We start from the raw sequence: 27,737 nt of genomic DNA on the forward strand, positions 1-27,737 counted from the left end.
TTTTTCCATCACAAATGTATCCCTTACAATGGATGCATTGTTGAAGTCCGGGAGGTTTGGTTTTCTACCTGTTTTTAGTTATTGCTTTTTGGCTGGCAGCCAATACAATTTTTACAGAGATATAGGTTTTGTCTTATTATTACTTCTTGTCTTATCAAAGCAAGATGTAATATGTTGCCGTCCTTAAGGATTTCAAAACAGAGTTTCAGCAAATTTCAACAAGTAAACAAACATGTCATTTAAAAAAAAAAAAATTGCCAAAAAGGAACTTAGTTTTGATTAAATGGACACAGAATGATAGCCCAAGCTCAACATATGCAGAAAAAAAAGGTGCGATTAAGAAGGATTATGTGAAAGTGGCACAATAGAAGTGTGACCCTGAAACTGTGATGTGAAGGGGAGGTGGATGAGTGCACACAGTTCCCTCCCACGACCCGGTTTCAGTTTGTTTTTTAGTCATATCGTTTCACTATGAGGTCGTAGCGCTTAACTTTACCCACTACTCTCTCAAACCCTTACCACACAGTCGTGCCAGGGCCATACTTTTAACTGCTTATTCTAGCTACTTACTGTATATACAGTATGTGTTAGGGATCTTAATCTATGACTGTACTTCATAAAATTATTTTATTTTGTACGTAAAATTATAATCAGCAAAGTAACTAATTCTTTGCTGCCAAAGGAAGTTTTAAAAAGTACAATATTTCCTTTCTGTGAGTTCTTCACTCACATGTTGTTCTGGTTTGCATTCTGTGCTTGTAGCAAGCTATAGACAGACATTTTGGGAAAAGTGTCAACAAGTCTATTATAGCCTTTTTCCTAACAAGTGCCTTTAATTGTATTTAGTGTGACTATTCCTATTTCTGTAACCTGCTAAGTCTATTCATCTAGGCAAAAAATAATGTTTATTAAAACGTATGTAAAAAAAATACAACCTAAATAGTGCATTAAAACAAATCAGTAAGATAATGTAAAAGAAAGGTGAAAAACAGCTATATAATGTATCTTTAAACAGTAAATTAACTGTAAAATACTGTAAAAAAAACAACAGTATTTTTCATTAACAGTACAAAGCTGTACATTTCAGCAAAAGTATAATAATGTTAATTTTACAGTAACATAAAGGCAACCCTGCTGCCAGTTCTTTACTGTTATTTTACTGGGAAATTCAGAAACAGTGTGTTTAAATGCTGCTGCCTTGGCCAGGTCTATCTTGCAAAAGAGATTCTTAATCTCAATGAGTATTACCTGGTTAAATAAAGGTTAAATTAAAAAAAAAAATGTAATTTCATTAAAATGTAAAAGTAGGTGACATAATTGACCATATTGCATCATATCTAAATATCTTTTAAATAAACTACATGGTTTGTGTATAAAGGAATATGTCTCAGGTTGGTTTTTTTCATGATTTAGAAAAGAAAAAAAAGAAAAAAAGGATTTCTGTCTGGTCTGGTGTATATGGTAATTTTTCTTTTTTTTCGCAATAGCCTCGATGTGGGTGGATGACGCGTAAAAATGCCAACCTTGCCCAAAAAAAACAAACTCTTTTACATGTTAAAATCTTAACAACAGCGTATATTCCGATATGAAAGAACAGTATGTAAATAAACCTCTATAATGTGTGTAAAGTGTATAAACATCCAAGGTTTATAAACAGAGGCACATTGCGACTCATCCATGTGAGCCAGCCCCCTTTCTCTGTAGTAGTGGACTTTGCCAAGTGGAACAGGGGGGTTACAGAAAACAAAAACGCTCATTTTATCTTAAATCTTAATTATTACTATCACATATAATACTCAGTGTGATATAAAGAGATTTAACTCATGTGTGGTGAAATATATGATGAATAAAGAGTGTGAATTTGATCTTTTATAGGTGCGTAAATCTTGTAGCACCCCTCTGAGCGTGCAGTGATCCTGGCTGAGCTTCTACAGAAACACAGCGCCAGACCACAGCCTGCTTTATGCTCTCTGAGACTCCACACTCATCTGACTGAGTATATAGACACAAGTGATAATGTATTCCTCGTGCATGTGCTCTCATAATTTCATTCCTTGAAACGGATTCAGAAAAAAAGGACGACTTGTTATTCTACACTGGTGAGTAAAAACACACCAGCATCCTCTATTTATGGGGTTTATTATAAGGTTAATGATGTGTGAGAAGCTGACTGAGGTACCAGAGTGCAGGATGTGGCTGAATGATGAAACACCTCACACGGATGTCATGGGCAGTAATTTATGCGCATTCCTTAGAGAACAAATTGTGCCTGCATGGGCAGAACAACGAGCCACATGGCACGGGTGGGATTTGTTGGGTTAATTTTTTCCTTTTTATTATCCTTTTTGTGTTTTTTTCCACATTGTATATAGCCTTACAGTCGGCCTGTTTATTATTGACTCATCACTCCTGAGTCATGTGCAGACAGAGAGAGAGGAGGGGGGGGAAAGCCTATTTGTCTTTGTGCGCTCATCTCATTCATTCTCTCAGACTATAATACAATCCTCATTCTCATGCAATACACTGCGATATGTCACTTCCATGTGAAGGTTATACTCAGCATCATTTCGGCTGCTGTGTTGCGTTCAAGGGATTATGAAACGACGGCCTTTGCCTCATACAAAAAAACAGGCTAATCTGGAAGCAGTAAAGGAAATCTATTAATCACTTAATCCTCTGCTTGGTGGGTGAAAGAAAGAAAGAGAGAGGAGGGGATGTTGTTTTTCTGCAATATTTCCGGGATATTTCGCGCCAGTGATGCGTTTTTACGCCACATATAATGTAATATTGATAAGCAAGACGCCCTATGATGAAATGTATAAAGAGAGGGATGTTGCGCACCTTAAACCACCACCTCGTGTCCACACCCTATGAATCATTTCCAACGCTTTTTAGTGTGAAACATTTCTACAGGACAAAACCTTTTGTTTCCTCCTCCACCCTTTTTATTATAGGGCGCATGTCACACATTGTATTTTGGGTGTTGATATCATTTATACTGTGTAGATCTATACTGTATAGATCTAGACTGTATAGAAGAGGGCTTTCCCCATCCTGCAGAGAAAAAGAGTGTGTTTGGGTTCGTATGCAAATGGCCTCCTCCCTTTCAATTATTCAGAAGGATGGAAACGTGATCTACTCCATCATCCCTCCACCTCCACCTGTCACCATCCACAACCACACTGTTAAGAATTTCCCAGTAAAATAACAGTAAAGAGCTGGCAGCAGGGTTTCCTTTATGTTACTGTAAAATTAACATTATTGTACTGTCGCTGAAATTTACAGCTTTGTACTGTAAATGAAAAATACAGTTTTTGTATTATTAATTTCACAGTATTTTACAGTTAATTTACTGTTTAAAGATACGTTATATAGCTGTTTTCACCTTCTTTTTACATTATCTTACTGATTTGTTTTAATGCACTATTAATAAACATTATTGTTTGCCTAGATGAATAGACTTAGCAGGTTTCAGACATAGGAATAGTCACACTAAATACAATTAAAGGCACTCGTTAGGAAAAAGGCTATAATAGAGTTGTTGATGTCTGTAGCTGGCTACAAGCACAGAATGCAAACCATAACAACATGTGAGTGAAGAACAATAAAGCTAATTCACTGATTTTACAATCATGTACAATGTACAAGCCTCACATGAGCAGATCAGGTCCCAGAATCAAAACAAATACTGTACTGCATGAAACTGTTACTGATGATACTTTAGACAGTTGATCAGCAGTAAAGTGATGTTTTTTAAGAATGCATTATAGTTCAGTTAAAAAACGGCCTATGAGCGTAATTTAACAGGTTTTCTTATGTATTAACAGTAAAGCACTGTTTTTAGTAATGACAGGTTAATACTGTTGAAATCTAGCTGTAAATTAACAGCAATTGTTTACAATCCACCAGTCACTGTCCACAACCAGGCTGTAGCTCCCTGGCCTGGTTTGTTTTTGTTTTTTTAGAACAGTGTAATAAAATGATCCCCATTCATTGATTTTTTTTTTCTGCCACCAGCCAGTCATGTGATTTCCATGTGAGAAATAACTCGGATAAAGCAATAATTCTTTTGTATGGACTGTTTCCCAGTCAGATAAAATGGTGTGGGATAAGCTCAGAGTGTGAAATTGTTAATTATTTTCTATAATAATAATAATAATAATAATAATAATAATAACTTGGATTTATATAGTGCCTTTCAAGAAACCAAAGGACATGAGACCATTAAAAAAAAAGTTAAAGAGTACATACACGTGTAAGGCAAATATGTAATCTGTTCTATAAACAATAAAACAAGTAGCAGGGAGCTGTAATCATTTCTCTTCATCTGTCAAATTCACATTTACATTAGTGGAGGAAAAAAGAATCACTCTTCTATTTGATATCATAAAACAACGTTACTGCTTTGTTAAATTACTGTAAAGGATTAAAGTTTGGGTTTTAATTTTTACATTTCTGATCTGTAAAACAAGGTTTACAGAAAGCTTATTCTTCAGCAGGTTTTGTTTAAACAAAGTGAATTTAGAGTAAAACCAGTCGGACAGTAATTTATGAAGGGAAAATAGAGGCTGAAACAAACTAATGACTAGACTCTTAGCAGCAGCTCATCATTTTCTTAGTGACAAAGCACTGACACAAGCTCTTCCACCATTATTACTTTTCTACTAACTGCAATGTTTCCTCTTCTGCTCCGCAGACATTTGGTGATAATGACGAAATAAACCACTTCCTGATCACTCAACCTTCACAAACTGTCTCAAACCCCCACGGACACCTTCAAACTCGCAGTTTTGCACAATCAAAGTAAAAAAAAAGTGACTTTTTCCCCGCCAGACGTCGGTCTTTGCCCTTCCAGCCTGCCAACTACAAAGACTTCCACCCCCTCGCCCCTTGTTTGCTTTATCAAATGCCCAAAAACAGCAAGGCCGTCAAGAGAGAGCTTGACGACGATGTCACAGAATCTGTCAAGGACCTGCTTTCCAACGAGGACGCCTGTGACGATTCCTTCAAGAAGAGCTCGCTGATCGTCAACAACCATGAGGGGGAAGGGAAAGAGTGCGATGTCGAGGAAGGGGGCTCGGACGGAGAGGAGGAGGAGCGGCCGGCCTGGAACAGCAAGCTCCAGTACATCCTGGCCCAGGTTGGCTTCTCTGTAGGCCTGGGCAACGTCTGGAGGTTCCCCTACCTGTGTCAGAAGAACGGAGGGGGTGAGTTCACAAACACTTACACAGCAGGAAAAAACATCACCATGGCTGTAGTCATAAGAAATAATTCAATATATTCATGGGTAACATTATTAACTAACTTAAAAAGTTGTTTATTTTATTGAACTGCATTAAGATGAAGAGACAGGTTGTAAATAAGACAACAGATTTACCTAATTTTAGAGGTAAAACCAAAAGTGAGTGCAACCCAAAATGTCGGTAATAGCGACTTAATGCGGAGGAAAGCTGTGCATGTACAGCTACAGTATGGCAAGAAGAGTAGGTCAAAGTTTCACCAGGATGTTTGTCTGTAAACTGTGATGAATACTCAGGTTTCATGCCGCGTCTGACTTCTTCTTAGTCAGATCTCAGTTACAATGAATAGAAACGATGGCCAAAACTATGATTTAAGTTGTAATTTACCGTGAGTATCTTTTAAAATGAGGATAGCAGTAGAAAAACAACAACTTTAGAACGAACCCGTTTCACATATGCCGACATACAGACAGTCATCTGTCAAACCAAGCGCAAAATCTCATACTAGGACAATAGAACCGGATGCAAATTTAGATTAAAACAGCATGAAAACAAGGCAAACTACAAACAAAAGAGTGCATCTTGGGTGGGATCAGGGATGAAACACGAAGTGCAAAGAAGATGACTATACAGTACTTCTAGTTTCTGAGAGGATAGAGATCCAAATCTGGGCACATCTGATGTGTTGTATATGTTATTAGAGAGGACAAACGAGGACAAACTAAATTATGGATGTGATTCACTTCACTGTGGCCTTGTGGAGGAATAGAGCTGGATTGCGTCAGGCTTTCTTTTTTTTTTTTTTTAAATCACACAAATGTGCCTGGAATCGTATTTCTATACTCTCAGACACCAGAAGTATAATCATCCTCTTTTCATGCTTGAGTGTGGGTCCCATATTTCACAAAATGATCATGTAGCTTTTATTATTCTGACACTGTATTTATACTGTGTTTACGGTATGGGTTCAAGGTCCTGAATCAACATCTATTCAATGTCCACGTGAGCCAAAACGTCTAAATGTATCATCCAGTTTCACCTCTTGGACACTAAAAAAAGCTCCTCCTGATTACTCCTGATTTAGAATCAACATGCACCGAACAGATGCAGGTATTATATATATATATAATGTGCAATGTGCTCAGTACTGCCTGTGTGATGAGTGAAGTGTGTGTGCAAGAATGATGGAGAAACAGAGTCCTTCCTATGTTGCACTCGTTTGTCAAAACAAGACTGCTCAGTGACCTTCAGGGTCGACATGAGAGTCACGTGATCATCTGTGTCTCTATCGGCGTGCCGTCTGCAAACAACAGCCAAACCAAATATATATACTGTCAACATGCAGGGAATCACCCTGCGGACAGCTCTGGTGCTCATGATTGTAGTCTAATAATAACAACATTCATCCCCTGCTACAATCAAAACCACATTTCCCACAATGCCCTACTTGACTCGCTCCCCACAGAGTGTTGTTGTTGTTGTCATCATGATGAGGACTCACTACAGGGTTAATACTCTAATGTGTACATGTGTGTGTGTGTATGTGTCCCGGAGAAGGTGATGAGATGTTGCACTTCCCACCTGGAGATTACATAAAGCCATTGACTGCCTCGAGAAAGCTGATTAAGTGAAACTGTCTCAGACAGGTTGTCCAGACAGGATATAATCTCAATCCAAGTCCAGTTTATTTGTATATCATTTACAATGTGGCTGTGGGCTTTACTGAACCACAACAGCAAGGGTTCCTGTTATAATCCAACTCTCTAAAAAGTCCAAAAAATACCGTTTGCACATAAATTTCAGCCGGATGTGGAATACAGTGTTTAAAACGTATCTTTATTATAATCTGCTTTTTCTTGACTTTTCCTTATTACATATTATATTATTATCATAGTATAACATCAAGTCTATCACCATGTGTAGTATGTGGTATGCACTGTAGTAGGGCTGGACTATAATGTTGTTATCATTTATTGACTTGTCGTGATGATATGATCATATCGTGTCGGCATTTTACAAAATTACAAACCAATGATTCTTACAATGACTAAAAATGGTATATATATTTGAAGAGTTGTGCCTGTTTTGTGGACAGTAGATTTGCCCCGTGATATATATATTGGTATAGTGAAATATTAGCATTGTGATAGTGATTTTCAACCATGGTATTTTTGAACAAAAAACTGCATCTGTTTATTCATTGTGTGTTATTATTTTGTGTCATGAAATTGGTCATTACAATGGTATGAAACACACATACACACAAAAACAAGGTCAAGAAATAATATTCTTTCTTGGAAAAACTTTTAAAAATTAACAGAAATATGTAGTGCTGCAAATAATGATTATTTTCATTGTTGATTAATCTGTCGATTATTTTCTCGATTAATCAATTAGTTGTTTTTCAGAAAATTTTCACATTTAAGAAGCTGGGATCAGAGAATTTTGACCTTTTTTTCCAAAAAAATGACTCAAATCAATTATAAAAATAGTTGCGAATTAATTTAAGAGTGGACACTAATCAGTTAACTGTTTCAGCTCTACAAATGTGTGTTAATCAGTAGAAATGAAAAACACAACAATGGGATTGAAAGTTAAATATCAAGTCTTCACATGGTTCAGAGTTGAAGGTAGCAGGTAGGCGGGGCAGTGATGAGGGGGGAAGGTCTTTGGCCGATGTGAGATGTGATGGATGACGCCAGCTCTGTGTATGTAACCATATACAGTAATGAATCATGATCTTACGAGTTTGTTCACGTACATCAGTTGCATAAGATTCGTCTGTCAGTGTCTCTTATTGTCTGTCAGTGTGTGTGATGTTTCCAGGTCTGTTTTAAACAGTTCTGGTCGCCCTGCTGTGTTCTACCGTAATTAGATTAAAATGGGGCAGATGTGTGTGTGTGAGATCTGACATGTGTACGTACGTCACTGCCTTTCATCTACTTACTATATTTCCTTTTATGGCTGTGTGGCGAGTACAGTGCCGTGAGTGCTGGACCCAACGATTATTTTCCTTATTGATTAATCCGTCAATTAGTTTCTCCATTAATCCTTTTGTCTATAAAATGTCAGAAAGTAGTAAAAGCACATTTAAATCTCCAAAAGCTTAAAGTGACATCATATTCAAATACGTTCCTATTGATTAGACAAAGAAAAACATCAAATATTCACATTTTAAAAATAGTTTCTGATTAATTTTCAGTTGGTCAACTAATTGATCAAATCAACTAATTGTTTCAGCACTAAAAAAAGCTTTATTTTTATTTATTCAGATCTCAATACTTTTTATGTACCGATTGAAACATGTCCAAGTATCCAAAATTGTCAAGTAGTACAAGATTTCATCGAATGTGCTGTAGAAACATGGCGGTGCAACATGGCAAACTCCACTATATCTTTACATAGCAAATAGTTGTTTGCTGCTCTACTAATGCTCTGGATATTGTATAAAGCACCTTAAAGAGAGCTTGTGCACACCAAAGGCAGTGTATCCATTATCATTTTGAATGCACATGTGCCTCCTGTCAACACATGAGCTTGCATCTGGAACTTCCCGGCAACACTTTGAAGCCAAAACCTGCCTTCAGAAACAGAGATAGTGTAGCTCCATAAACACATCCGTGCATCATCCTGTGTTGTGTTTCCCTTCATGTGTCCTTAATTCAAGCAGAAATTCATTGCTCATACTACAGGTATGCATATCCAGCACGCCCCTTGGCGCTGTACATGTGGCGCTGCCAAAAGAACACGGAAGTGTCATTCGTCTGTAACATTCCTAGACAGGATAAACCAGCTATTTACTGTAATCGATCTGTAAGCGAAGAGTGCTGGGAAACTATTTTAAGAAAAGATGAAATGCACTCCTGTGAGGTTGTTTGCTTTCTCAAAGTGCCATCAAAGTGTTTGAACGTCCAAGGGAGGCTGTCGAGGGTTTTAAAAGACAATAGAAACCGGAGGTTTTTTTGGTGCTGACTGATGTTTAAAGCCTCTTCCCAGAACAAACTGTGTACTCGCTGAACCAGAATTAGACGTCTTAATATTAGAAAACAGTTGGGTAAATACACAAACACACACGCTTAAAACAACAGACGCACGCATTTACTTGTCCTGTCTGACCACTCCCATCCAATCCGAACCTGGGAGGGACAGCAGGACTCAGGAAAGGATGTGAATGAACGTCCGGGGCAGATGAAACAACAAACGCTGTTGAAACAGGGATGAAACTAATCTTCAAAACAATACACCCATGACGGAAGTTTTGACGCCGTCATCAGTGACTCACAGCAAACATTACAGTGCGTCGTCCTGCCAGTGTTAACATTTGATGTTGTGGTTTTGCCCGTGAGAGGGGGGGGGAACAAAATCACAAAAGGGGATTTTTAAAGAACAACTTCAACTTCTTGTTTTCAAGAAAAGATTGGCTGGTGTTTCCATCAGTGGTTGTGCTGAAATTGTTTCTAACAGATTTCCGTGGGTTTGAGAGTCTCACACACAGGAACTTCACGTGAGGAAAAGGAAAACCTCCCCACTGCTGCGTCGTGCATACCTTGCATCACCCCAACAAGAAGATAAAAGGCGCATTATTTTAAAATCTGGTAGCCACTGAACAGTCTAACCACCAGCTATTTCTTCTAAACAAAGACTTTTAGGTTCTCTCGTTTCTCTTGCAGCCATCATGTGCCTGGCAGTACACCGCTCACAAGTACTCTCGACTGTCACAAGAGATGTGCCCCCCCTGTATTTTATTGCACCACGCTATTACAGCCTGCCTTAATGTTAGTCATTCACCCTGAAACCTTAACTCTACAGAGGAATGTCGTCTCTGCAGTGTGCCTCAAAGTAATCCCACTGTAATTTAGGTAATTTTAGACTTCAGCGTATTTCCAGAATTATTTGATTGCACCACACACCATTTGGGATGTATTAGGTGGAGACACAGATGTGTGTATAGTTATTTGTGTGTGTGTGGTAGGGAGATAATGAGACAATAGGCCTACTGTTAGGGAGGTGTGCTTTTAGGCAAATGTGTCACCATAATGTAGAAGTATATCAAGTTTAGGATGCTGCTGTTTGTGTGTGTTTGAATATATATGCTACATATTTGCATGTGCCAGATATAGATATGTGAGAGTGTGTGTGGTGTCCATGTGCGCGTGGGCTGCTTTCAGGAATTGAAGCAATGTCGCTTCACAGTTATCTGATGGCCCGGTTTCCCCCCTTCTTTGCACAAGCTTCATTTAACTCGCGGCCTGTGTTGTTTTTGACTGGCAGGAGCGTACCTGGTGCCCTACCTCATCCTGCTGATATTGATCGGCATCCCGCTGTTCTTCCTGGAGCTCGCCGTGGGACAGCGGATCCGCAGAGGCAGCATCGGGGTGTGGAACTACATCAGCCCTCGGCTGGGGGGCATCGGCTTCGCCAGCTGTGTGGTGAGTCACGCAGTAAAAATGAAAGTGTAGCAGGAGTATGAAGGTTTGACAATGCTAATGCAAATTATGCCACTGTAATGAATGTGTATATTAAAATAGACTAGAAACACATGTACTGTATTATTCTTTAAAAAAAAGCAATTTTGAGCCTGAGCAGATTAGATATTGTACACCGTATGTTAAAAATAATACAACCTATTAAACCACTTTATGGCATCTCGTAAATTATTCTTGGGCAAAATATTCTGGAGCCGATCCCAGCTGACATCGGGTACACCCTGTACTATACTGTACTAGACTATCACAGGGCTAATGTTATATTCAACTTCTCCTAATAGATCCCCGGAAATGTTACACACTGTTCTTTTAAGCCTTGATAACACTGACACACTGATCATTCATAGATCTCTAAATAAAGCAAAACACCTCGTAACACCTCACTCAGAAAATGAGGTCTCTTTTTGTTGTAATAAAAAAGAGAAATCAAGGTACTGAATATATCATGTTTGGTAGATAAAACAGTTTTTTTCTGTTTTGTGTGTCTGAAGTTAACTGACCTCTCTTGCCTGTAGGTGTGCTTCTTCGTGGCTCTCTACTACAATGTCATCATCAGCTGGAGTCTCTTCTACTTCTCCCAGTCCTTCCAGCAACCTCTGCCATGGCACGAGTGTCCACTGGTCAAGAGCAAGAACACTACATGTAAGACACAATCAGACATACATATATATAAGGACTAGATTCACTACAGGTACTACAGTTGATTTTATACGGAGGTATGTACGACATACAGTGTGTAACTTCCAGCCGTTTTGTCCATAGATGTGGTGCCGGAGTGCGAGAAGAGCTCGGCCACCACCTACTACTGGTACCGCGAGGCCCTGAACATCTCTGACAGCATCTCTGAGGGCGGAGGACTCAACTGGAAGATGACTCTGTGCCTGCTGGCTGCCTGGTCTATAGTTTGCCTCGCCATGATCAAGGGAATCCAGTCTTCTGGGAAGGTAAGGAGGATTTCTCTGTTAGCATTTTTAGTCTTGGAGAAAAGATGTTTTTAACAAGTAGGGTATGAGGCAGAAGAGAAAGGAGAACCAACACATTCTCACTCCAAACTCATCAAATACCGCCGCTTGGTCAGTGTCCCTCGGTATCAAAGACCGACTTTTGGACGGACCAGGGACGGCGTGTCATTATATGCTCGTTACATGCGCAGTGTCTTTTAAAAATAAACTTTTGTTTTCACAGGAAGTTAGATTTAGGCAACACAGCCACTTAGCTATGGTTAGGAAACAGTTGAGGTTGACAACAATGACTCACGGGACTGACAATACCAACGACTGACAAAATAAGTGAGCGTTACTTTTAGTTTCACAAGGGACATGAACACCCGTCTCCTGGTTGAATGTCTAGTGTTTGTTTGACCGCTCCACCTGCCCTTAGCACACCATTAATACTAAATCACCTGCTCCGACCGCCTAATAGCGCCGCGGGTGGGTTTACATTGGAGTTAGTTGAAAGTATGGAGCTTTTTTCTATCTTTATTCCTATATGTAGTGGACGCTGTCTATTATTACTGGAACCAACTTTTTTATTTTGCCGTACGCTGACAAGGATGTCGTACGAATGTCATACGAGCAGAGGAGAAATCTGAGAGCAGATGTTTCAAGAGTGCACAGAAGAGTGTGAGGGGAAAGGCTGAAGCTGGAGTGCAGCAAATCTGTGCAAGCAACAATATATCTGAGTGCAAGCCTACAGTTTGAGCAGAGGCAGAGCAAATTTAAGCGCAAGTAGGGGCTATTCGAGTGCAAGGACAGGGTTTTGAGGGAAAGCATTAGAAAATTTGAATGTGAAATCAGTGAGTCAAGCTCTACAGTTGAAAGACCACGCTCTTGAATAAAGATAGGAAAAAAGCTCCATAGAAAGCCCGGTTTGTCACATACTGTCGCTAAAGTGTGCCTCCGTGCGTCGGGTTGGGAGAACAGAGGAAATGGCTTACTACAGCTGCCCTATAATCCTGGCAGCTTGGCCTATATAACGACTCAAATATAACTCTTGTACCCCAGAAAATGTGAAACAAAAGGCCGTTTCTCGCCAAGTGTTTTGGAAAATCCTCTCGCACATAATTAGCTCACTTTAAGGTAGAGGCTTACAGAGCATAAAGTATTGGACTTAAAGACACTGCTAAGTGACTACTGTAATGTGTCTTGACAAATTTTTCTAATGATACTGTCTCAGATATGACCCCGAAAGCTCATGTGATCTTGTGTGGGATTTCTGGCTTAGCTTACTTTAGCTTAGTGTTAGCAAAGCTGACAGTAGCGTGACTAGCATCCGGAAGGATTAGCCCACTGGCTAAAAGGTCGGCGTTGTGGTTGCAAACTCGCCCACGTTCCTCCTCTCTTTTTTAGAGGTGATCTTTATCATTCCACACTTTCTCATATCATATGACAAGCATTAGCCGGTGCACTTCCAAGGTTACAGTCAAGCTTGCGCTAATTGGAAGAATGGTCGCACTTTTTAATCTTCCAAGAATCAGCTTTGATGGGGAAGTCATTTGATTTGGGTATTATCCTCACTTCTTATGTCAGTTCTGGGCAACAAAGTGTGGGGTCAAAATTAATACAGTATATTTCAGGGATCACATTTTTTTGTCTGCCATAGAGTAAGGTCTTACAGAATTTGAGTCAACTTAACTCGATGAAATGAGTCTTTGTAATAGTGCCAAAATCAGGGAGAATTAACACCCAGCTCTGCATCTCTTTATTGGGCTTTTAAGCCTCTTTTAGCTCATTATTTTGGTTTTACAGCACATTTACTGTATGGTTCAGTCTCAGCTGCATTCATCAACTGCTGTACACAACTGTTTCCAACACAAAGGCTCTGACTAACCCACTGTATGCAACCAGCCACCCAACCAACCCAATACCAAACAGTAGAGATACAAAGTGACTCTAATGGGATGTAACATTAGCCATAACATATTTGGTTTGTTTCCAGCTTGTTTTGATGTTTTATTGACCACTCCTGGCCAAAGCAAAATATGCAGCTTTAAAGTTGTGTCTTGAACCCCAAAGTGCGAAAACTTGCAAAAACTCTTGTGAAACTCGCTGCCCAACTTAACCTTAACTATTCAAGATCAATGCCTAACTTCAACCATCTCGCAAGGGATTGCCTTCACACAGCTCTCAACATGGCTATGGCTGAGCTGGTGGCAGGCAGCTAACGGTGCTAACAATATGAACAGTGCAAACAATGCACTAACATGCATGTGGGGCCGGACACAAAGAACGTATATTGCCGAGAAATTAAAGTCAATTGTTTGTTCCATTGCAACATCAGCGCCCAGCAGCAAAGCTACGCTTCTGCCATTTTGGACTGAAAGCAACTACCGGATGCCAGTAAAACATCCGCCTAAAGTGCAGAACAAATGTAAAACAAATTGTTTATATTCTATTGTCATATATTACCAAAGTGGCCTGTGTTGAACAATAAAATATTGTAAATATAATAAACATTTTCAGTCCAAAATGGCAGCAGCGGCTGTTGTCAAAAGAAACACCGGCGTTTCGTCTCTTTGCTTCCATACTCTTTGCCGGAGCGGCTACATAAACCAAACACAAAGAAGCTCAGGTTACAATACACAGAGAGAGGGTTGTGTCTAGAAGGTAACGTGCAAATTACGAAACTCTGTTGAGATGGTTAAGGTTACTCATTGACCTCGAAGGGTTCAGGTTCTAAAGTTTTTGAAATTTGCGGTATACCTTCTCGATACGACCCAGAGAGGTAGAGTGGCGTCATTCTCTGCTCAGGACACCATTACTCCACTATATCTTTACATAGCAAATAGTTGTTTGATGCTATATTAATGCTCTCAATTTTGAATTTGCACCTTTTAAGGATACGGTTTTAACATTGGGTCAAAAAATATATGTGAAAAGTATTTTGGCTTTGCAGGAAGTAAGAGGCTAGTATGGACCTATTATTAGACTGTAACTCTAGTTTTTTGTAATGGTGTGGGGAATCACGGCTGTCACCAGCTAAATGAGTTTCCCCGCCGTTGATCCAGACATTGTCCACAGCTGTCTGCTTTTTGCTTGGCTTCCACTGAGCTCTTGTATTTTTGCGCTGCATTCACCACAAACAGCCACAGACAAAACAACCAAGGTGGTTTAATCTCGACTTGTGCCACGACGCTTCTGCACGACGGAGAACAGTCTCATTTCCTCTGTGTGCTGCTTCCTGCCGCCTGGCAAGAAATGTCTGTGATAAACACAATCATTGTCACAATCACTACTGCCGCTCTGTCAGAAGGGTTGCATTAGCGTAAAGGAAGTCCTTCCACGGCCATCATGTAAATATAATGAACTGCAAAAATATAAGAAATAACCCTTCATTTTTGTAAAGAAACAAACAGAAAGCTACTGGTTATAATTGTACAGTTTGAGCCAGATGGTCGGCCTCCAACTACCTGGTGTGTCTGGATGGCCTTTTGAGTTGGCCAGCGTAGAAATGGGCTTGAACTTTCCCTGTAAGGGGCCAGCCTCAAGTGTCTTTGAAGTTTAATCAGCGCTGTGTGGCACAAAAGAATATTAATGGCCTCTTCTCCACCCATGTTCACAAAAGCCTTTTCCAAGGAATATCCCCACCGCGATCTGCATTTCTCTCCCGTTTGTGTGTGTGGGTGGGCGTGAAAGGGATCAGGCGGTTTTGGTTACCATGGTTATACGCGCTCTTTTGGCTTGGTTTGATTGTCAAGAGTGTGGCCAAAAAAAAAAAAGTGGGGGAAGGCATTAATGGCTTATGAAGGGGGAGAGAGGAGGGGTTGTCATGGATTTGGTAAAATAGTAATGAAATACATTTGAAAGTTGCGGAACACTCAAAGTAACCAATTATATGCCAAATAATGCATTATGTAATCTTTTAGACGTAAAATATCCTTTAGATTACCGACACGGCTGTCTCTCATCATGGGAAAACCTGTGTTTTAGTATCAGTTTATGACGATAGCGGCGCAGTTCTCAGAACGGGACCTTTGCGAGAAGCACATCCTATCTGCCATGACACTTAATCTTTCATAATAAAAGTCTCTTTATTTGATAGAACATAAGACTGAGGTTACAAAGGAGCAGATATCTACTTATCACACAGAATAGAAGTCTGTTTGGCTTTGAGCTGACCAAGGCCACAGCTGTGTTCTTCGACAAGAGCACAACGTTGGAAGGTTTAATCAGTAAAGAGCTGACAAGAGCTGCAGCTGAGGAAAGTAAAACATTAAGCGAATAAATGTCTTCCAATTATGACATTTGACTTTGATATTTAGGGATGTATGTTGGTTTTAAGTAGGGCCGTCCTCGAACAAACGTTATTAGTATCTATAGGCATGATAGGTGTGGGTCAGTAGGGGCCTGCTACGTTGTAAAAGTGAAAGTGAAACTTAAAAGCAACATGTTCTAACATGTTGTAAAACTGAATGAAACGTTACATTTTGAACACAACCAAAAAGGTTTCTTTAGGTTTAGACAACAAAACTACAACTTCTTTAGGTTTAGGCAACAAAAAAACATTAGGTTTACGCAATAAAACTACAACTTTTATAGGTTTAGGCAAAAAAATCAGTTAGGTTTAGGCAATAAAACTACAACTTCTTTAGGTTTAGGCAAAAAAACAGTTAGTTTTAATAAAACTACAACTTCTTCGGCATTTGTCAAAAAGCAGGTTTAGGTAATACAACTACAACTTCTTTAAGTTTGGGCAAAAAACGTGTGGAGGTAGAAATTATTTAGGTTATTTTATTATGTAGGTTTCAAAAACTGTACATTACAAGAGAACAAATGTATGGGACATACAGTAAAGTCTGGATACTACAAAAGGTGTTTAGGAGGTGTCTTTTTTTCTCCTCCAAGCACTGGGAGAAAACCGTTAAACTTTACAATCCTTGACTGAACTTTCAAATATCTGAATGAATCCCTTTCCTTCTGAGACGAGACATTACAGTCTCCTTCAGAGCTACATATGGACCACCATGTAAGAGACGCAACGTCTCTGAATCACTGACTGTGCTTATGACTCAACCCTAAACCATCTCCCAGTGCCTGCACTGGGAGATGGTTTACCCACACCCCGCCGCCATTCCTGTAAGCCGACGTGTCCCAGTGTAGCGGCGGCTGAGTCAGGCCTCTCAGTCTTTAAGTACCACCTCGTCTACACACAGAGGGAGAAAAAAAGACGAGAGGCCCTACTGTCTAATTAGCACGATAAATGGACAAAAGGGTTTTCCCACAGGCACAGACCCTGCTGATATTGGTTACACAACGTTCATGGTACATTAAGTCATCACTACTTGAAGATGTATTGTCATTGTTGAAGATACACAAAGGAAAAGTTTAACTCAACATAAATGAGAAACCAAATTTTCATCTGTAATTAAATGTCATCAACATTAGACAGAACTGCTCAGGTTTCACTCACTTTTCTGCGCATTGTAATGTTCCTCTCAAATGATTATGATCAACACTGCATATATAGTCAGGCAGTAAAATCACACCACATTTATGTTTACAGTTCCCTAAAGACACACACACTGTCACCTCACAAGTGATTTTTTCTGTCAGGAACTGAACATTTTCTCAAGATTTTTGAACGCTACTCAGTAATCTAGAAACCTTTGATAATTGGCACTGAACGAGACACATCAAAAGAGAAACTGTACCAGACTGCGTAAAACATAATCTGACTTCTCTTCTAAAAAAAAACCTGAATTTAAATGCAGCTTAGTTTGATTTTTTAGCATCTTGTGATTGTCAAATATTTTGTCCTGATTGCTTAAAGATTCACCGCTAATTAGTGTTTCAATTATGCATCCATGTGCCACGCTCAGAGGAGGGATAAGACATCTTAAAATAAGCAGAGTGACTTTATTGAAGTACAGTCCGACTGCAGAAGTTTGCCGCTGTTTAAACAGGAGGTTTTGTTTACTTACAGGTGATGTACTTCAGCTCCCTGTTCCCGTACGTCGTGCTGCTCTGCTTCCTGGTTCGAGCTCTGCTCCTGAAGGGCTCCGTAGACGGGATTCGACACATGTTCACACCAAAGGTAAACGCATGTTTCAGGCCAGCGTTTCTGTAAACCGTGTAAGTAAAAAATTCAGAGCAAAGGATGCTGTTTGGAGTCACATGAAGTCACCAAGGAAAAACAATTATTTTCATTATCAATCAAGCTGCCAATTGTTTTAAACAGGAAGGCAATCCAGACACTCCAACAATTTGGACAACGAGGAAGGAAAAATCCTTTATTATAGTGGCGAAATCATTAAAAAAAAACTATCATGTTTCAGCCACAGTAGGTCTTTGAAAACATGTTTTCATTATTTTCAATTAGTTTCACCTGTCAACTTGTTGGCCTTTTTTTAGGATTTAGCCACTATAATAAAGGCTTTTAAATATTTCCTTCCTCATTGCCACTTGGTCTAAGTTTTTTTGACTGACTTTCTGTTCATCCTGATTTCTCTCCGTTTTCCAAGAGCACCCGACACGTTTTTGATCTACGGTTGAGTACACAGAGCAACCGGTTATCTCTCTCTCTCCCTGCCAATTGTTTTGTTTATAAAATGTCAGAAAAAAAACAATCAAATTATATTTTTCCAGAGCCCAAGGTGACGTCTTTAAATATCTTGTTTTGTTTGACCAACAGTCCAAAACCTAAAGATATTAAGTTTACTATCATATATAACAAAGAAAAGCATCAAATCCTCACATTTCAAAGCTGGAACCAGCAGAAGTTTGTCATTTGTGCTCGAGAAATGACTTAAATTATATATTGATTATCAAATAATTGTCACCAATCGATTAATCTTCTCAGCTTAATACTAAATGTAGAAATACTACTTATTTATTATACTTAATAGCCCCTACTGAACATAAGGAGCGTACTGTAGATCAAAGCTGTCTCAGCCAGCCACTGTTGAACTGAATCCACTCACTGTTTATAAAAAAAAAGGTGTCTGAACTCAAAAATTAAGTCTGCACTGTAATAGGCCGGCTCCTCGGCAGCAACAGGCCAATGGCACCTCAGGCTGTGGAATCGTGTCACCATGGAAACAGGAGTTACCGAGGCTTTATGTAACCAACCAGCCGGAGACGCTGGTTCACAGCAGAGTCTGTCTGTCTCGTGTGTCTGCTCAGTGGCCTCGGCTGACATCTTACGACTTCAAAAGATGCGTTTTGCCACCATCTTCAGTCAGTGAACTTGCGGACATCAAAGTCCTGCTGCTGCTCTGTGCTCTGAACGGTTTGAGACCTTTGTAGTAGAAAACTGCAACGAGGAAACTGCCAAGATGCCAGCTGTCGTTTGGCAAAGATGGTGCGTCTGCAAAATACAAACAGAAATACATGTTAATATGTTATTTATTAAAAAATATTCGAGAAAATGGATTGTGGATGGAAACAACTCTTTAAAGCAACTTAGACATATACACATGAAGATTAACTTTTCACCTTTCAGCTTTAACTTCAGGTGAAAGCACAGAACACACACAGACTTGAGCATAAAGCATAATAAAATACACAAAACACATAATAAAAATATGTAAAAGATATGCTAAACCACCCCCACACTGGCTCAAATATAATATCAGCCATCAATGCCTCATCCAAATTTGAACAACATTTATTGCATGTATTTACAACTGTGTATTTATGGCTGCTATTTAGGGCTGCAATTATGAACTGTTTACATCATCAATTTAAATTACGAAATGTCAGAAAATAACATCAATAAGTCTTACATCAATAAGTTTTGTCTGACCGAGAGTCTCATACCCAAAGAATATTCAATTTAATTTATTTTTATGTAGCGTCAAATCATAACAGAAATTATCTCAATTTTCAATGTATGTAATGTCCGCTCAAGGTCCACCTACTTGCTTTTTTCTGCGCTTTCAACCACATGTCACAGTCCAGACCCTCTCAAGTGTGGAACATTGGTCAAATGCAAATCACGTCAAGTAGCAAATCTTCACACTTCAGGGGAAGTTTGCTGATTAAAGGTGCAGTGTGTAGGATTTGACGGCATCTAGCGGTGAGGCTGCAGATGGCAACCAACTGAGAGATTGAGACCATAAACTCATGTTTACAATGTTTACTGCGGTAATAAATCAAGTGAGAAGTAGGCTAATTTTCTCATAGACTTCTATACAATCAGACTTCTTTTTGCAACCAGAGGAGTCGCCCCCTGCTGGCTGTTTGAAAGAATGCAGGTTTAAACCCCATCCGCATTGGCTCCACTTCAAGACCCGGAGGTTGCTCACTGGTTTCACCCTCAAAACATACATCTATAATTTATATATTAAAATAAATATAAGAGTGTCCCTTCATGATCACCTTAAATGTAGACTGTGCTACCAAACTAAGCCAACTCTGTCTGTGTTGTGTTTCAGTTGGAGATCATGTTGGAGGCCAAAGTGTGGAGAGAGGCGGCCACGCAGGTCTTCTTCGCCCTGGGCCTCGGCTTCGGCGGCGTCATCGCCTTCTCCAGCTACAACAAGCGGGACAACAACTGCCACTTCGACGCCGTCTTGGTGTCTTTAATCAACTTCTTCACCTCCGTGCTGGCCACCCTTGTGGTGTTCGCAGTGCTCGGCTTCAAAGCCAACATCATGAACAGCAAATGCATCGCACTGTGAGTAGCACAAGCTTCCTCTAACATAGATTTTTTTTTTTAGATATTTATTTATAGACGGCAACTGCATTTCCTGCAGACCATCAAAGAACTGATCAAGAAGTTCAAGTTGTCTCTTTTTTGAAAGGCTGTGTAGTATTTTTATCTTTAGAGAGAGAAGAAAACAGTTTGGGGGAAAAGCTCTTGCAAGAATTTGATCAAATGATATTTTAGACTTCTAGACAACGTTACAGTCTCTGAACATGTTTTCTCTGAAGGATTTTGAAGTAAGAAGTTCAATTGTGTCCCATTTGCTAAACCCCGTCTCTGAACAGTGATTACCCAATCATAGTGTAGCAACCGTAACTAGGCACAGCTGCAGGTTTGTCAATCTTTGGATTTCTCCACATGTTGAAGAGCAATACTCTGCATTGAAAGACTGAATGTAAATGAATGTTAAATAGTGTGTTTATCTGCTTTAACATGAGCTACAATTGCAGGCTAGTTAACTACAGTAACGCTAATTTAGTAAGAAAAGGAAAAGAAAAATGACTGAGAATTTAAAGTGATAAATCTGCCATCGTTATCACAACTGCATATGTGCTGTGCGACGGTGGAGAGCTTGACATGCGTAGCAACAGTAACTAACTATTGTTTTACTATCAATAACTTCTGCCTGTATTTTTTATTTTTTCCAGGAACACCAACAAGATAGCGGATTTGTTGGGAAATGGCATTGAAGAGAGCCTGATCCCCCATCACATCAACCTCTCTCAGGTCAGCGAGGTCAGTGCTGAGGACTACCATGGGATGATAGAGATCATCAAAGGGGTGAAGGAGGGCCAGTTCGAACAACTGGGACTGGAGGCCTGCAGCATTGAGGCCGAGCTCAATAAGGTACATGTCTTAACACACACGGCCAAATATGCATTTATCTACATGAATATGGTAAAACATAAGAGTTCAACACAAACATCGGCAGGACCACTATTATCGGCCAATTGGGCTCAGGTTGGACTGTTTTAATGGAAACGATGGCACAATAATCCAAACAAAAATTAGAGCAAACTGAATTCTTGGTAATTAAAATGGCTTATGTGGTAAATGCAATATAATGTACTTTCTTACAGCATTAAAGAAATAGTTTGACCTTTTTGTTTTGGCAAGATTTAGATGAGAAGATTGATGCCACTCTCATATCTCCACCGCTAGCCACTGGTTATCTCATCTTACTGTAGTTAAGCACAGTGCTTCTCAAATGAGGGGTACTAATACCCCTAGGGGTAATTTGGAGTACTGCAGGGGGTATGTGAGATTCTTTAAATGTTAATTTAAAAAAATTTACATCATGCATGAATCCTAAAATAATGATACTATGATAAGTTCAATATAAAATGTAATGTAAAGCTCATTTTATATTCAATATTCCTATTTTGAATGCTTAACTGTTGCAACAAATGCATTTTTTTTTCATCCAAAAATGTTTTGCACTGGTTAGGGGGTAATAAAATATTTCAAAGGGGCTACGTTATTGAAAAAAGTTTGAAAACCACTAAACAAATACTGGATATTGTGGGGAAAACAGCTGACCTGACTCTGTCTAAAGATAATAACATCTGCATACCAGCACCTCAAAAGCTATTAATGAACATGTTATATCTCAGTTGTTGTTCTGTACAAAAACTAAAGTGTAAAAGCGACACGTTGTGGTTAAACAGGGGGGGTTTTGTGCCGGACTATTTCTTGGCCGGGTGCAGTGACTTCCTGGAGTCACCGTAAGCGAACCAGCTGCTTGCAGTAGCTTGGTATTTACTGTACGGGCGTTCAAGTGGTATCGATCCTCTCATCTAAGAAAAAAGCGAATAAGCTATTCCTTTTACTACTTCAGTACAACAACATGGTCATGTCGTACTCACTTCTCCACTGCTTAAACTTTAGGATGTTAAGCTGCTATTAAAATGCAACACTCTCTGCTAATGTTTCACAATAAAAGCTTTCCAGGAAAGGGAAGGGATTATGCCTGCTGAACTGCTGAGAGGGTTTTAATGTGAAACAGATGAGAGCGTTGAGTTTTCATTAAGCTTACAAAACAGGGGAATTAGACATAAAGGTTCATATAAGAACACCTACTGTGAGTTGAGGTAAAATAGAGGCCCTGGCTACTGATTTCTTACCTTTTCTTCTTCTCTCCCCTAACAGGCGGTCCAAGGCACAGGCTTGGCCTTCATCGCCTTCACAGAGGCCATGACCCACTTCCCAGCCTCGCCCTTCTGGTCCGTCATGTTCTTCCTCATGCTGGTTAACCTCGGCCTGGGCAGCATGTTCGGCACCATCGAGGGCATCCTCACGCCGCTGATAGACACTTTCAAAGTCCGCAAGGAGTTTCTTACAGGTTAGAGAGACCTCCAAGTACCTCTCCTTTAACTCATGCAAGGATCGGATTAATAATGAAATACACATTCTTTCTAAAACGGTGTCTGAAGCGCTCTGAAATACAGTTTAAATGCACACATTTTGAACTGTAAAGTCAGGATAGATAAAGACAAACTAACAGCTTTTAGTGTCCCAGTCTGCAATTTAAAGGTATTTTGTAGAGTATTTTGCAAAGGGATTGTGAATCCTGTGTCCCAATGAATGTCTTTGGTACCAGATATGTGGAGGCGGTAATGGTAGGAAATCTTGCAAAAGAGGGCGGATGGAGGATTGCAGAAAGTCCTGTGCAGACTTCTTTTATGTTGAATGTTGAGGTTAGATTAGTTTAGTCATAATCCCTGGATGTCTGAGTCTGAAGCAACTCAAGCAGGAAATAGACTCTTCAACTTCTCCAAAGATGGATGGCTTAGTGTAATAATAATTTAAATATATTCATTTAAAGTCTTTCTCCTCCTCGTGTTTCCAAGTAGTATTATTGTCGGTGCCGCTGTCGCAAAGACAACCGGATCGCTTTCCGTTTTCCTCGAGGAACAAGTGGGGGGGATAATGATAATAATTCATGTCACACTGTACACATACACCTTTTCACCCCCCCCCCCCCCTTTAAATTATCTGACCCATAACTTCACTAATTTAATTTAACATTTAATTTTGCACTATGTCCACCTCACAGTATTATACATACTGTATATGTACAGTAAAAAAAAACATCAAATTTTTTATAGCTAAATTTTTGTTTCTTGCTAATTTTTATATTGCAAAAAAAAATTATTGCTAATTTTAATTTTTTATGTTGCAAATTTTTGTTCATTGAATTTTTTTATATTGCTAAAGTTTGTATTGCAAATGTTGTATTTATTGCAAAATTTTTGTTTATCCCAAAAATTGTGTTGATTACTCATTTTTATTTTGCTACATCTTTGTGTATTGCAAATGTTTTATGTTGCTAAATTTGTGTTTATTGAAAATCATTATATTGATAAAAAAAATGCGTATATTGTTAGTTTTTAGTTATTTGTTTATTGCTAATTTTTTTATATTGGTATTTTTTTTGTATATTTATAACTTATTGTATTGATAAGTATTGTGTAGTTTTTTGCACGATATTTTTGTCTTTTTTGATTATCTGCTGTAACGGTGAAATGTTCCACTGGGATTAATAACATATCTATCTATCTAGTCATGAAGATGTATAGCGATGCGGTTTAAAACATATACGTATGCATGGAACAACGACAGTCCCTCCTTATCTAACATTGAATGTGAGCCTTTAGAGTGACCTGTATTATTATGACGTATCTGTCAGTATGTAGAGTAATTAACAACCTGCTCCTCTCCTGCAGTGGGATGCTGCGTGTTGGCCTTCTCCATCGGTCTCCTGTTTGTTCAGCGCTCAGGGAACTACTATGTGGCCATGTTCGACGACTACTCGGCTACTCTGCCTCTGCTCATAGTGGTCGTACTGGAGAACGTGGCGGTCGCTTGGGTCTACGGGATTGATAAGTAAGTACACAACACCATCATCTGCGTCTGTCTCAACTTATTTATGAATTACTCATCTCTTGTAACATGTAAATGTAAATAAAGTAATAAAAAACGGTCCTATAGATATTGCGATAACGTCACCATTGTGAATTCTTTTGGCCACGATAATCGTGTAGTGAAAATCTGATAGTGACCGCCTTAATATCTTGAAAAAAGAAAAACAAAACTGCAGTCACAACATTCTGCATTTATGGCAGTTTTGTTTCAAATATTTTTGTCAAACAATAATTAAAACTTAAAATTATATATTTATATGTATACATTTTTTACACAAAGCTGTGTTTCTACCTGGTATAAAGACCTGCATAGCCTTAAAAAGGTTCCAGTCTGCTCTTATGGCAGGTTTTGTCCACTTATGTCTACATGTTGTGAGTAATTTCTATAAGAACAAGCTGTTAGAGTTATGACTTCAAGTGGTTAACACAAACAGGAAACACCATATAAACAGCATGTAAAGGCCATCAGGTTTATGAAGCAGACATATGAAACTATTGTGAATTCTTTACCACAAACATCTGATCTCACCACCTGCTGCGTCGCTCTGTTTTCTCTCCCCCCGCCTCAGATTCTTTGAAGACCTGAAGGACATGCTGGGCTTCACGCCGTACCGTTTCTACTACTACATGTGGAAGTACATCACGCCCACCCTGCTGCTGGTCCTCCTGTGCGCCAGCTTCATCCAGCTGTCCATGACGCCGCCCAGCTACAGTGCCTGGATACAGGAAGAGGTGAGTCAACGTCTCCGGCTCGTCTCTCCGGGGACGAGGGATCAATGGGGGTGGAAGTTCTCCCAAACCTGGAACAAGTAAAAAGCAAATTAAAGGGTTCAAAGTAAATGAGGCAGAAGCTAAAAATGGGGGGAAAAGTTTTCACATGTTCAGGCGTCCTTTAACCGTCAGACAATCAACAGGATGTGTGGTCTACCACGGAGACATTCAAGCACCTGTTTGATCACATCAAGAGAAAACTAGTCATTTTAAGTAAGTGGAGCAAAGGCCAAATGGAACAGAGGCTAAAACGTCTCAGCTCATCAAAGCAGCTAATTAGGTTCACCTGCAGCTGAACTAAGCCTCACCTTACCTGAGTGAACTGTCATTGATTGGTCATCATTTTTCTTCAAGTGCAGACTCCAGTAGACACCTGAAATGGAAGAAGTGAGAGCAGGGCTGCAACTGACAATTTCATTATCATTATTTTTTCAGTATTATTATTAGATTTGTGCCCAAAAACTAAATTTAGTATGATAAGGAAAAATGCCTCAATATTTGCTCTGATTAATCAAAAGTCTTGACATTTGGTACGGACATACTTTGGGAGAGTATCTAACAGTACAACTTTGACATTTTTAGATTACATGAAAGATCACACTTTTATTAATAGTCAAAGTCAGAAACGCCAACATTGGGTTTACTAAATGTTTTCCATATGATTTTTTTTACACTGCGTGTGTCCATATCTTTGATATTCAACTTGTTAGGAGTTATCGTACTGTATGTAGTCTTTGGGCACATGGGACTACTGTTTTTTCCTACAAATATAATGGGTAGTAGTAAGAACAGTAGTACCATGCGCCCAAATACTAGAAATACTGTAGTATGATAAGAAAAACGAAATTTTCAGCCAAACAGTTTGACCAATTTTGAAAATTTCTTCACATTTGTGCTTAGGCAAGCCCAGAAAACACTTAACAAATCAAGAAATTCAGTTGCAGGTACAAATGGGTTAATCTATCTATAAAATGAGATTGAATGAGAATATTAAGATATAAAATTTACAATGATATGAATACAGAAGAAAGCAGCACTCTTCGTACTCCGCTCTAACTAGCTTTGTTTGAGGTCGTGCCAAACTAGCCGTTATGCAAATGTGTTACTTGGTGACATCACCACGTTACAGAAGAAAAGGCGTGACTTCAAGCAAGGCGTTTACTTTGGGCTTTGTAACTTTGCAGACCTTTAACACGCACAAAAAATTATAGAACACACTAAAGAAAAAGGAAAAAGGCACAAAAGCGTAATAGGTCCTCTTTAAACTCTAAATTGTCATCACTAGGAAACTCAAAAATGACCAACTTGCCATTTTTCTCCTGTCTGTCTTCCAGGCCAAAGAGCAGACCGTGGACTTCCCTCCATGGGGCATCGCGGTCTGCATCTCCCTGGTGGTGATTGCCATCCTGCCCGTGCCCGTCGTCTTCTTCCTGCGCTACTTCAACATCATCGACGACGGCACCGCCGGCCTCTCCAGCGTCTCCTACAAGAAGGGCCGCATCATCAAGGAGACCGCCCGGCCGGGGGAGGACGACGACACCAGCCTGATCCAAGGCAAGTCGCCCAGCGAGGCGCCCTCGCCGATGCCCGGCAACAGCATCTACCGCAAGCAGAGCGGTGGTGTCGGCACTGACGCGGACACCGCACCCAACGGCCGTTACGGTATCGGTTACTTGATGGCCGACATGCCGGACATGCCCGAGTCGGACTTATAGACTGACTATAGTAAGCCCTGCCCGGCCACTCCGGCTGGCCACTCCTCCCCTCCACCCCTCTGCGTGCGTTTAGTTGGCCGTATCATACATGTATATTTCACTTGTACTGTATATTCTTTGTAGATATCGTAGCTGCTATCTTATTTGTTGTCTCTGAACCTTATATGACTGTCCACCTTTAAAAAAAAAAAAGGTGTGGGAATAACTGTCATCCTTGTCTAAACCCCCTTCACCCATTGGCTTGGCTGTGTCCCAAACTCATCTCTAGCTCCTGCTCCCTCCTCCTTTGCTCCCTCCTCCTTGTAGATGCAATAAGGTGGACACTCCACAAGGCCTACTTGAACAAGAATCTGCAAAGAGGAGTGTGCAAAGGAGAAGGGTTAGAGAGGGGTCAAGAGGTCATCTTTGGGACCATACCTGTGTCTGTGGGCAGTGTAAATCCAGCCAGCTTCGAGTCCTGCTGTAAAATACGGTTGTGTACATTATGACCCCTAACTAGTCCTGAGATTAGTAGCAGTTTAGCCGCTCTGGATGGCGTAACGATGCAAGAGTTTTCTTGGTGAAAGTTCAGGTCAGTTCAAACAGCGAGAGGATGGCCTTTGAAAACCACTCCCATGATTGTTTGCGACAAAAGTGTGCCTAAGTAATTTATATTTGTTTATAGAATACATGATGGACGTTGTATATTTAAGGTATTCTGTAAATATAATATAAATATTATAAATATATTTATCTTAATAGTTTGGATATCAGAACACCATGTTTTTAAGGTTCAGAAGTACTTCAAATCCTTAACTCTCGTGTCTTTGTTTTTTACTAATGTGCTGTCAATGTTTGTGAGGACTGTGAGTCCTCTTTGTACATAATTTTTCCATGAAATGGCTTCAAATGCGATGTCTTTTTTTCCCCGTCAAGATTAAAGATCAAATATGGTCCATTTTTTTTGTCAGTCTTTTG

At 39.6% G+C, this 27,737-nt stretch overlaps 1 protein-coding gene across 2 annotated transcripts; it reads left to right on the forward strand.

Moving 5' to 3' along the window:
* The first annotated feature begins 1,951 nt into the window (after positions 1–1,951).
* slc6a15 (solute carrier family 6 member 15) lies at positions 1,952–27,717 on the forward strand. 2 transcript variants are annotated; one of them, XM_074633707.1, is made up of 12 exons: positions 1,952–2,099; positions 4,697–5,207; positions 10,512–10,669; positions 11,242–11,368; positions 11,489–11,670; positions 17,648–17,758; positions 20,100–20,341; positions 21,019–21,217; positions 22,520–22,712; positions 24,097–24,256; positions 24,864–25,026; positions 26,400–27,717. In XM_074633707.1, the coding sequence occupies exons 2-12, from the start codon at positions 4,907–4,909 to the stop codon at positions 26,778–26,780; spliced, it is 2,217 nt and encodes a 738-aa protein (XP_074489808.1). In that variant the 5' UTR covers positions 1,952–2,099; positions 4,697–4,906; the 3' UTR covers positions 26,781–27,717. The 2 variants fall into 2 exon arrangements, with proteins under 2 accessions (XP_074489808.1, XP_074489809.1); XM_074633708.1 differs by having other exon boundaries at positions 1,969–2,099; positions 4,834–5,207.
* The last annotated feature ends 20 nt before the right edge of the window (positions 27,718–27,737 follow it).

This window comes from Sebastes fasciatus, chromosome 4 (genome assembly GCF_043250625.1).
Source record: "Sebastes fasciatus isolate fSebFas1 chromosome 4, fSebFas1.pri, whole genome shotgun sequence".
In the NCBI taxonomy this organism is placed as follows: Eukaryota; Metazoa; Chordata; class Actinopteri; order Perciformes; family Sebastidae; genus Sebastes; species Sebastes fasciatus.